Raw genomic sequence first — 12119 nt, forward strand, 5'->3', positions numbered from 1 at the left:
GAAATCATCTTATTCTATCGATCTTTTGCTAAATATGATAACTCTAACATGTTCAAAAATAAAAATTTAACTGGTAGCTATAACCAGCCTAACCTAATCGAAGACAAATTTATTCTCGTGAATCGAATTTTTTATTCGAAAATTGAAAATGAAACATTTACACCGATGTGGTATTTTTAGTGAAAATATTACAAACATTTTTAATTTGGATTGGAAACGAAAAATTTGTCATTTTCTTAATTGCTAAAGCATTAACACAGAAAACATATTGCCAGTGGAAAGACGAATAAAACCTATGAATTCTTTTTACGAAGTTAATTCGTCGATAGGAAACATTCACCCTTTTTATAATAGGCGTTTTACTTAAACGACATTTGTCACTTTTTGTGGCGAGTCACTTTCTTGGCGTTTTAGAGTCGGTATTGCGTTACTTAACGCTCTTATTTTCAATCCACACACATTCCACATAAACAGCTGACTATGACAATTTGATAAACACAAAAACAAATTAAAATTTTTGAATTCAAATAAAATTTATTTAAGTGGATAATTTTACGCTTAACAGCCCCCAATGGACATGCAGAAATCACAAAAATCTGGCTGTAAACTCACCCCTACTAACGACACGATGTCAAATCTTCTGCAAAGCAACACAAGTATTAAATCCTTTTTACAGAAAAATTCATACATACATAGCTCCATGCTTCAAAGACGAAAAAAACTATAAAGACACACACCAAATACATTAAACTTATCACAAAAAAAACTGAAAACAAAGAAAAACGAATAAAGTGGAAATAAATAGGACACAATAATTATTAAAAAGACAATTTGTTTTAAGCAGTTATTTTCCCTTTATATTTTCTAAATTAATTGCTAAAATGATTTTGTTTTTTTTTTTTTGTTTTTTAAAATAATAATAAAATGAGCATAAACAATAAATTGCTAAATGTTTATTTTTATTTTGTATGAATGCAACGTTTTTTGTTTGTTTATTATTAATTTCTTTTTTTAGTGTTATAACTTAAAACAAAAAATAATTAATCTATATGAATAAAACTAAAAATAGGATTTTTGCTTGCAATGGTTGTTTTTTAAGTTTTTTTTGTTTTGTTTTTCATTCTCAATTACAATATTATATATTTAGATTATATTAGACTTACATAATAATATTATATAAGATAAATATATATAATATTTAAATTTTGTTTTATTTTTTTTTTTTTCAAATTTTACACTTTAAACAATTTTTGTTTAGGTTTTTTTTTGTTGTTTTCTAATTATGTTTGTCTTAAAGATATATATATTTTTTAACTATATTAATATTAACTGTACAATGTATGTAATTGGATTTTATATAATTCCATTCTCAATTTTTTCATTTTTCCTAGAGTTCTTTTAATTTTTTGCTTAAATCTTCCATCTGCAATGCATAGAGAAAAAAAAGAAAAAGTAAATGATAATAATATTTGAGTGTAAAAATATTTGTTTTTTGTTTGTTTTTGAATTTATATGTATGCAATAATATATACAATATAATAATTAGAAATTTTGATTTTAAAATAAAAATAGAACAATAATTGTGTAACATTTTTTTTTAAAAACAGTAACAATGGATTGGGATTGTGTGCATTTTAATTATGTAGATGGATTTATAAAAAAAGTTCAAACTGTAATTTAAAAACAAAATTCAAACAATAGTAAAATTCAATACTTTGAATCAAACGTAAAATGAACAAAAACCTATGTTTTCTTATTGTTTTATATTTTTAATCCTAGTTACGAGTAAATGCTGCTCAAGTGGGTTAAAAATCCATGTTTTTGGATTTTTAGACGGAGATCTTTTGAGTTTTTTTTTGTTTCAATGTTTTTGGCATTAATATTTTTATGCTTTCACTTGGAGCTTTTATTAGAAGAACACAAAAGCAAAATGTGTAAGTCAAAGTTCTACATTGTTCCAAATAATAACCCACCATTCGTTTTTGACTGATTGGTAAACGTCCTGCGTTTTAAGTTTATTTTAGCGATAGAAGTCTTTTAGTTCTAAAACTTTAATAATAGGTTTGTTGTTTTCAAAGAAAAAGCTAATCAACCTATCAAATAGTGAGTTTCTACTGTATCGGAGAACTGAGGAATAATGTATCCTTATACGTGATACTTAGTGATAGTTATTTGAAATCATAAGTTGATACTTAAGTACAAAAATAGACATAAAAAAGTTCATAAATTTAAACTCTTAAGAGTTGCATTGAACACACGTCAGTTTGGAAACCCATTAGCAACGGTTTGCGGTAGAAATCCAATGAAATTCCGAGAAGCGCTTTTTTCCGTTTTTTTTTTAATCCAAAGGATTTAGAAAAGTTTTCGACAAGAGTTCGTTAAAGTTGTGTGTTGTGAGACTAAGACACATTTTTCGAAAAACACAATACTCTGAGGAAAAATACGTTTTTTGCTTTTTCAATGGCTGGATTAATACGTTCGTAATCGATAACATTTACGAATCTCAAAGAAAGTGTCACCATTTCTCGTGGAAATTTTGCATAACGAATATATTTGGCGATAGTGGTGTTTGAGATTCTTAGAAGCTTTCTACTACAATTAAACTCGTTATAATATGCTCAGTAAATTATCGAGTTCACGATTGTTGCCTGCGATATGTGCCTCGGCAATATGATTTAAAGTCCGTTAGCATTACATTATCGGCTATGGGGAATAAAATTTCCCTCGAAATTTGAAACCCTCACAACGTCTTCCTTTCTATGTCAATGCTAACAAATTGGCATGAAAGCCGATCCCCGATACGAATAAATATCGAGGCATTATTTCAACATTAGTAAAGTTCCCAATTTCTGAAGATGGAAAAAATGGTTTGGGAAATTTTACTCCGACAACTCTCATCTATAACCGACCATTATTTTAATCACTGTGCTTTCATAATTTTCTTTTTTTTTTCTAAGAAAATTGAATGCCAAAAGCATTTTCGTTTGGCTCCAATACAGCCACCCTCAAAATATTTTTTTTTTAAACAAAATTCTAACAAACAAAAATGCACACTACCCCTCGCAACAGCAGTAGAAGCACTTGCAGTAGTTTAATGCCTTTATTTTATTTCGATTTCACGCATGTGCCTTTTTCTTTATCGTAATTTCCTTTCTCCCAAAAACTTTAACTTTAATTCGAACTCGACTTTTTGTCAAAGTCAAAGCTACACGCGTCTTCATCGTCTTAGTCGCCGCCCTTCGTTTGAATGCATTTGTCTGCAGTTAAACAACATATCCCGCCATCAATTCAATACCAGATCAACGCTACTATTTGGATTTGTCGCTGATGCCTTGACTGAGGACATCAAGTTTGAATTCGCAATAATCACTGGCGAACGAACAAACGGTGCGGCCAGAGCACACGACCCGAATGTATGAGTTGTTGCCATGGCGTTGGAAAGAAACGATGTAGTTTGAGTGGCCGAAAACATTGGCGTCATTGAGGGTGTGGCTGTTGATGTCAATGGGGTTGGGATTGGAGTTGGAATTGGGGAACTTATATCTTCACTCATTACCGATGACGTTGGCGAAGATAGTGTTATATCACCGCTGGAAGATGACGAAGATGTTACATTTCCATTCGATGGAGGAATGTCGATAGTTTTGATTTCATTGCCAAAGATCAAACGCAGACGTTTCTTTTGTGGTGTCATGTGATTCGTAGGCGGACTTGGGTAGAGAGGTGTCTTTGATAGAGAAGCGCTTGATGCTGCCGCAGCAGCCATCATCTTTTTGTGTTCTCTTCGTCGGTGGTCTTTTGATTTGTGTCGTTTTTTGCGTTTCTGTGGGGTTGACGACACCTCATAATCGGTGCCATTCTCTGAAATGCCTTCCATGCGCAGAATCTCATATTCTACCGGCTCTGAACTTCCGTTCATACTACTCTCATCCGATAGGCTTGTTCCCGATTCGATGACTTCGTCTAGAATCGGACTGCGTTTCATGCGCAATGTCAGTTTTAGCCGCCTCTCAGGAGTCTTCAACAAAGGCTCCGATCCTTCGACGATTATTGGCTGCGGTGTTGGATGTTGCGTTATGGCTCGACACTCGCTCGCCGAAGAATTACTCTGGTCGGACTCACTGATGCTTTTTGAATGCTTCCGCTTGCGCAATTCTACTTTATCATTACGACCTTTCTCTACGTTGTTGTTGAGAATGCTGTGGGCACAGGTGCGCCCATTTCGACGCAATCTCTGGTTTGATTCGCCATTGGTTGGATTATCAGTCACGGCGGTGTCGGCGGCGGCGGGAGCGTTCGACATTTGCTGCTGATATTGTTGCATTGATTCGAATGACGCAGTTAAATTTTTTCTATAGCCCTGCGACGACGCAGACAGCCCCGGATTGGTGGAATTACTAGAATGGCTTTCGGCGCTACTACTACAATTACTTAACGTACTTAAATTACTACCAGTGCTACTACTGCTACTATTACACTTGTTACTGCTGTTGGTGTCTTCGATGCCTCCGCTACTGCTGTTTGTATCACTGCTAATGTTTAGCTGTTTCTTCGGAGGCGTCGCAGACATCTCAGCAGTTTCTTCGAATGTATTTTTATTGTTATTGTTACTATTAATGTTACTGTTACTGTTACTACAGCTACTATTTGATAGTAGCGGTTGTAATGTTATTTGTTGTGTTGTAGTTATTGTTGTTGTTGTTGTTATAGTTGGTGGTGGTAATGTTAATAATAACTTATTACTACTTATTGTATTACTGTTAAGATTATGCAATTTTTCTACTACGGCAGTTTGTGGTTGTTGTTGTTGCTGTTGATGTTTACTATGTGTCGCTTCTACTTTCGGCGGTTTATCATGGACTAAAACGGGGATAGTGCTATTGGGGCTATCGCTGCTGGAATCAACATTTTGTGGCTTTAATTTTCGGCAATGATTCCGCAGGACACGACCATTTGATCCACTACTCGGAATGCCATTTGACTCAACTTTCGGCGGTGGTAGGTTAGGCGGCCCCACCTCAGGTGACTTACAATACCTAACCGCCTTTAAACTATTCTCGTCGGCTGCACTTTCGTGGTTCTCATTGAATACTATGGTTTTATGCATCGCATCGCTGGCTATACGATGCCCACTTTCTTCCTGGTCCTCATCCATGTCAACGTGCATAACTTCTGTTGGCGAGTTCCTAAGATTTCGTGAGCTACGTAAAGCAAATCGATGACTTTGAGTGGCTGAAGCATTGGCGTTAGCGTTGGAGTTGGCGGCAGCTTGGGTTGTTCCATTTTGACGGCGCAGTGTGCGTCGTGTTTGGATGCACTTCGTAGTACTTGACACTGGCACGGCTAGTGTTGCATTGTCGGTGTCAGTCGAAACTGAACTCACACTACTGCTAGTGCTATTGACACGAGCGGATTTTCTCAGCGACTCCCTAGCATGACAGGTGGTCTCCGTTCGCCCGTTTTGCTGCTTCTCGGGTACCAGAGACGCGCCGCCATTAACGCCATTTATCTTCTGATGATACCCATTGGCCATGATCATTTCGGCGTCATATTTGGTCATACCTTTCTGGCGCAGTTCTTTCATAGTCAATGGTGCTGCTATCACAACGGTGTTACTCTTTCCATCACTGCCACTACTATCACTTTGCTCGCCCTTCTTCGCTGCAGTGCTATTCGAGTTATTATCTACTAAATTTAAACAACTATTTGTATCAGTGTTTGTGGTGGAATTCGCTCGGCTTTTTATCCGATTAATGCGATTGTCAGTCTCACGCAATCGATATCCGCCAGCTTCTTGGGGATTGTTTGCGTTGGCATTTCCCTCGCCGTCCGCATGAGCGCCTTTTGTTTTGGCAAAGGCTCCAGTGCCACGACGTTCACAAGTCTCACACTCGCAATAACAGTTCTCGTCGCCAAAGAAATCCTCACCATAGAAACAAGTGATTTCCTCGCCAACTTCAATGTCACGCAGAACTTTTACGCACGCTGTGTCCCTGCCGGTAGCTACGAATTTACAATTTGCCCGACAATCATGGTTTATGTAGGCGGCGGGGCCGAGCCAAAGCTGGGCACAGTTCTTTCGGCAACTATACATCACAGAGAAATCATTTTTTCCAGAGTGCAAAAGAGCTGCTTCTTCGGCCTCCGACAGCTCAGCTATGCATCCGACAAGGCATTCGATTTTGTCGTTTTTGTACCAACGTTTGGTTGAGCATATTTTTGCTCCTTTTTGGCCTTCGAGGGAGTAACGATAGCAGGGTTCAATTACGAATCCGCTGTCTTTGTCGAAAACACGCAAATATCGAATGATCTGAAATATAGAAAATATACAACAATTATTTTTGAACTTATGTAATAAGCCAAGTTCTTAACAATTTCTATGTTTTATATACGAGTATATTTTTTTATACATACGTGATCGTGCAACCTCTTGATGGAGACTTTGTTTTTATTCTTCACACATCTTGGAATCCACTGACCGTTGAATATTCTCTTAACAGCCACCTCATAATTCTGTGTTGTTATAAATTCGGCAACAATTGATTTCAATTCATCGCTATCGACTTTCAATGGACGGTATCGAATGTTCATTTTGTGCGTTTGAAAGCCAAGATGTGGATCTAGAACCAAAGATGTTGCTAGATCATCATTTTCAGATAGTTCTTTGGGTGTCATGCCAGTTGATTGGTGCAGACGGTAATTGGCATATGATGTACTTATACCATTGCACAAGGCAAGTTGATATCCATTATTGTTGTTTGTCAAATTATGACCGAATGTGCCGTGTCCATTGTGGCTTGCGTGACCGCCATTCAAATTTGCAGTGCTGCCACTGCTGCCGCCACCACTACTGCCAGAAGATGGCATCGAAAAGTGGTGTGATCTTGAAGAGTAATTAGTGTATCTGTTGCCAGTTTCACCTCGACGATGGCTATTTGAACCAACAACCATTTCTGCTTTGCAGTTACTGAAATAAAAAGTAGAATATTCAATCAGTAAAGTTAAGGAAAAATTAACAAATAAATATAGTAATTTAATAATATATTGCGACTTACTGCACCTTTAAATCTCAGTTTAGAAAACTAAACTCGAATCAATACTTTAAAAAATACAATAATTTTCCAATTCCTTTACATCGTCTATGGATAAGAGTGGTCTGCTAATACAAAACATAACAAAATAGGTTTTAAATGAAAAACTTGCACATCACTGTACTTGAGTGCATCCGCATAGTAGCTCAGTGGCGTAAGTTTTTCAACTAATATGAATAAACAATAGACGATTTAGCAGCACGAATGGTTAAAGGGGTCCGATGATCGAGTTGGTGAAGGTGAAGAAATGCAATTTCTGATCCAACCTTTTTTTTGTAAAAAAAATTGTTTTGACTCACTGTACATGAACACGTCTATGTCAGAAGGGTATATTCACATTTGCCAGAACGCGCCTTTGTTAACAACTTCCCTTATCAAGAGAAGGAACATGTTATTCCAACGCACACAAAAGGGAAGTTTCCCTGAAACTCATGAAAAACTTCAAAATGGCATGAATGGCATCACTGACACAAAAAAAACTAGGAACGAAATGTCGACACAAAATATTTCCGAGAAAGGGAAATGTAACTAAAATGAATAACTTCCCAAAAATGTTGTTTTAATAGCCACAAAAAAGCTATATGGCATCACTGACACAAACAAAAGAAACTAAATGTCAAAATGGGTCGACTTTCCATCACCGCAGAACGAATTTCCTTCTGATTTGTTTTCTTATAGTTAGGTAGGGTTCTCAATAGAACATGTTTTAAATATTAAGGCGAGGAAACACCTTTAAGTCATACAATTTTTTTCGGATTTAATACTTTTTTTGTATTTCGTTTTTTGAGCCCAAAACAAGTTTTCTTGTATTGATAGTAAGGCGTACTAACAGCTAGGTATCCCCCTGCTTGGGATCACTTTAGGATTTGTGGTGGTTGCGAGTTTTGTATAAAGCAAAGTAATTTTTACATTTGGGTACTAAAATCAAAGAAACTAGGTACCAACAAAAAAATCAAGAATGGCAACACTGAACAAAAACAGGGAAGAAATGTCAAAATCAACCATTTAAGCGTGTTTTGTATGTGAAAAAGTGATCTTTGAAATTTAATTTAATATAGAAATAAATGTTTCCTCGCTCTGAAATTACTAGTTATTATTTATTTGCACATATTTATCAAATAAAAAAAAAAAAAACGCGAGTCGAAATTCGTGCCGCGGTAATGGAAAGTTGAGCCAAAATACGTTTTCATTTCCAAGTTTGGGAATGTTTTCAGCGTAAATAAATGAACTTGAAATTTAAGAAACAAAATTGTTTTTCAATGAGTACTTTAATAATTTAAACCTGGCAATGCCAATTTCTATACCAGACTTCATAAAAACAACTCAGTTGTCATTTTCTGTTGTTATCAAAGTATTTGAAAAAAAAAAAACCATACATCTGCATTTTCCATTCACATATCATTCGTACATACACATAATTTATGTGCTTTTTGCAAATTTCAAACACACATATGCATCCGTTTGACAAGGCATGCGTAATAAATAAAAAAGCACAAACATATGATTCAAAAAAAAGTTCTAGCAAAAAAAGAAATCGCACGAACAGGTACATAGGTAGAAGTATGTACAATGTATAGAGATAGAGGAACAGAACAAAGCGAGATAGAACTAGAAATTCCCAGTCAAAAAAAAAAGCTTAACAGTAACACAACATAATACACTTCGCTTTACGCACACACACAATCACAAATCACGAGAAGAAAACCCTAAGAGCTTGATAAGAAAGGTCCGAAGTTCTTTTCGCAGTTAAATTGCGATCCGAAAATCTTAACAATTAAATCTCAAATAAGATAATTTGAAAAATAAATGTTCCCCCCACTCGTCCCTTAAAAACAAAAGAAATACCACACGACCGACGACGACCGATTCTTGGCTTCCTTACACACACAAATCGAACACTCAGCTGTTACAGAATAATAGGGTGTTCGGTATTCGGCCCCAGTCCGACGAATAAGCATAATACAACAAAAAAGGGATGAAAGGTTTCTTTCCATCAGCCATCACCATCTTATCATACGAAAGACAAATGGCCGATTCTTTTCTTCTGTTTTTTCTTCGTTCGAGTTATTTCTCCATAGGTACTTAACCTTCATAGAAAACAAAAATGAGAGACCATAAAACATCACACATTGATAAAACAAAATGCACTCAACAAAGGAAGCTTGCGAAAACAACAAAAATAAAATCTGCAGTGTTTTTGTGAATAAATCATCTGCAGTGGCAGTACACAATTAAACCAATAAAACAGCGGAGCGGATTTGCAAGCCCGACCGTCTCGGTCTCCATGTCGTTTGTCGATTCGATATCGAAAAATAAAAAAAAAAAAGAATTATATATTCACTCGACACTCGCTGTCGCTTGCGCTTTATCCAGGTTCGATTCGATACAACACACACACACACCAATAGCACACTCAATCCAGTGTCTACGAAACACGAAATTTTCACACAATTTTCTTTTTCACCGCCGCCCTTCGAGGATTTTTTCTACCGATTTCGAGTTCGAGATGATGGCTTTTCTTTTCAGCCATTTTCCAAAAACCAGAACATCGCCAGCACAATTGATATTCTTACCTTTTCAGTAATCTTTCTGCACAATGTTCTAACCATAATTTAGAATAATTTCAGTAAAGCGTGATGTTTAAACTTTGCAAACGCGTAATTCCGACTTTGATTGCGATGCGAATAAAACGTACAAATTATGCTCTACCACCGTCCAGAAAACTTGATTTGATATTCTTCATCCAAATCCAAATTAAATTATTCCTTTTTTTCGTTTTCGTTTCCTATTCTCTGCTGTAGCTGCTGGCTGGTGCTGCTGCTGCTACTTCTTCCATCGACAACGGCGACGAAGCGAAGAGAGTGAAGAACTATACGGCGACTTCTTCGTCTTCAGTCGGACAGTAACCGTGCGTTAGAAAAAGAACAAGTGTGAACGAGTCCGAAGGAGGCACATTGTTAATATTGCCGTTGCTCTTTTCGTTTTCGAAATTTAATTTGTATTTTTGGTGCCTCTTTTATGCGACAACTATTTGTATTTCACCACAGCAAATTTGACATAATAATTTCATCTCTTTTTGTCACTTGCATTTTTAATATAGCATGAATTGGAAGAAACTTTTCTGTCTCCCTATTCCCTACACACTACACACACTGACTCAAAAGTTTTTTACATTTGTTGGAAAGGGTCGACTATAGTACGATGATAATTAAAGCATTTTTTTTAACCAATATGGCGTCCTTATAATTTTTTTCGCTACGGCGACTTGATGGTTTTTCATGCGAAAGCGAAAATTCGTAGCGAAATGATATGAAATTTGTATTATATATTCATGTTATATGTTATTTAATATTGCTTGTTGATGAACTTAAATGATTATAACTTTTATTTATAATTATAAAATCTAGTTTTTATGATCAACGATAATCAAAAACACTGCCAGAAAATTATTGAGTTGTTGAGAATATTAACAATCGAAAAGCTCGAATGGTTTTGGTTTCTCTATTTCGAAAATGGTGGTTTGTTGAAAGTCATGCTGTCTCTTTTCTGTAATAAGCGATTGTAGGTACATCTACCTGGGGCTAGAAGTTACAACAATGTAATTTTTGAAGTAGAGACTACACTGATGATTTAAGCCAGGCATCCACTGAGCAAACTTTATTTAGATAACGTTTTAAATTTGTTTGACAAATATGGTTTGATGAATGCATGACGAACTGAAACGATTAGCGTTCAAATTTAAAAACTACACTTTCATTGAATATAAATAAAATGTTAAAGCAAAATAGGGCATCTATCACATCTTAAACCCGTGTCTTTTTAAACTGGAGTTTAAATTTCAAATCTAGGTACTATTTATAAGGAACTCGGCAGCTCTGTTTAGTTAGAAGCAGGTTTAACATATATTCTGCTTCAATTCTAGTATAATTTAGCTTAAACATATAAATAGAAGTCTTTGAAATTATTCTGCTTACCGTTTGTTGGGAAATTTTATGTAATTTTATGTTTTAACAAAAGATTTACTTATTTTGCTGAATATACCGAGTGAAAAATCTTAGCGATGGCGGTGTTAAAACATGGAAGCACATATGTATATATTGGCAAACCTTTAATTGAATTTCGATTTAAAACATTTAGATGGGCAATCATACATAACCTTGAAAAAATTTTGTATTGAATCCATACCTTTCATACCAAACGTGGTCATCTATTTCAAAGGGGTTGACTCGGGTTAAACAATGCCTTTGTTTTCTGTTAACTGACAGCATTCCAGCATCCAGCATATCAAAATCTTGATCTATTGACATAATAATTTTCTCAATTTGATATTTTTTTATTTTTGACGTTTTATAGATTTAAAAACAGCTCAAAAACTGCTTTTGTAGTGTTTATTTATGTGTTAAAAATGGGTTTAAATTCTCTATTAATATTATAAACTGGAGTTTAGTTTATCAAAGATATAGAAATTATGAAAGAACTATGAATATGACCCAATATATCTGTATCCATTAAAATAACCTACATTTATTTTTATCGTATGAACTGTTTGAAACATACTTTTAAAATAACATTTGATTCAGACTATTCAAGCATGTGTTCACATTCTCCTAAAATTTTCGTCCAACCAGCAATATATGAAAACATTTTGATATCCACGTTTGTCAAACATATTTAGAAAAATTGTTATGAAGAAATCAAGAGATAGTGAAGACTTTATGTTCGCCTTATTTTACAACTGCGATGCTTTAAATTTCTTCTTTATTTTTAGCTTTCATTATTATGATATTTTTTGTGCATTTTGTTAAGCTTTTTTAATAGTTTTGTTTAAATTTCCTTTTAATTGATGCAACTAATTGCAATATTTTCCTACATAATTGAGATACCTCTCTGAATTTTAATGATTTTTTCTTAATACTAGACTTGTTTCAAATTTATACTTAGTACCTGAAAGATCCATAGCCAATTTGACACGTTATTTCCTTTCATATTTTGTTTTATGAAAATACATTTACATACAATGGGGTGTAT

The 12119-nt window shown here is 34.9% G+C and overlaps 1 protein-coding gene across 2 annotated transcripts; it reads right to left on the bottom strand.

Annotated features, from left to right (window-relative positions):
* Nucleotides 1-1280: 1280 nt before the first annotated feature.
* LOC129944459 (histone-lysine N-methyltransferase Suv4-20) lies at nt 1281-10560 on the bottom strand. 2 transcript variants are annotated; one of them, XM_056053891.1, is made up of 4 exons: nt 9179-9594; nt 7061-7156; nt 6415-6967; nt 1281-6310 (listed from the first exon to the last, which is right to left on the bottom strand). In XM_056053891.1, the coding sequence occupies exons 3-4, from the start codon at nt 6949-6951 to the stop codon at nt 3284-3286; spliced, it is 3564 nt and encodes a 1187-aa protein (XP_055909866.1). In that variant the 5' UTR covers nt 6952-6967; nt 7061-7156; nt 9179-9594; the 3' UTR covers nt 1281-3283. The 2 variants fall into 2 exon arrangements, with proteins under 2 accessions (XP_055909866.1, XP_055909865.1); XM_056053890.1 differs by lacking the exons at nt 7061-7156; nt 9179-9594 and adding an exon at nt 9665-10560.
* Nucleotides 10561-12119: the final 1559 nt, after the last annotated feature.

The sequence above is a fragment of the Eupeodes corollae genome, chromosome 2, assembly GCF_945859685.1.
Source record: "Eupeodes corollae chromosome 2, idEupCoro1.1, whole genome shotgun sequence".
NCBI classification, from domain to species: Eukaryota; Metazoa; Arthropoda; class Insecta; order Diptera; family Syrphidae; genus Eupeodes; species Eupeodes corollae.

Bases quoted from the DNA above. Each gene is read 5' to 3' on its own strand.
- LOC129944459 (XM_056053890.1), bottom strand. From the start codon at position 6,951: ATGGTTGTTGGTTCAAATAGCCATCGTCGAGGTGAAACTGGCAACAGA. The intron at 6,311-6,414 runs GTATGTATAAAA...TCTATATTTCAG, and splicing joins TCAAGAGGTTGCACGATCAC to ATCATTCGATATTTGCGTGT.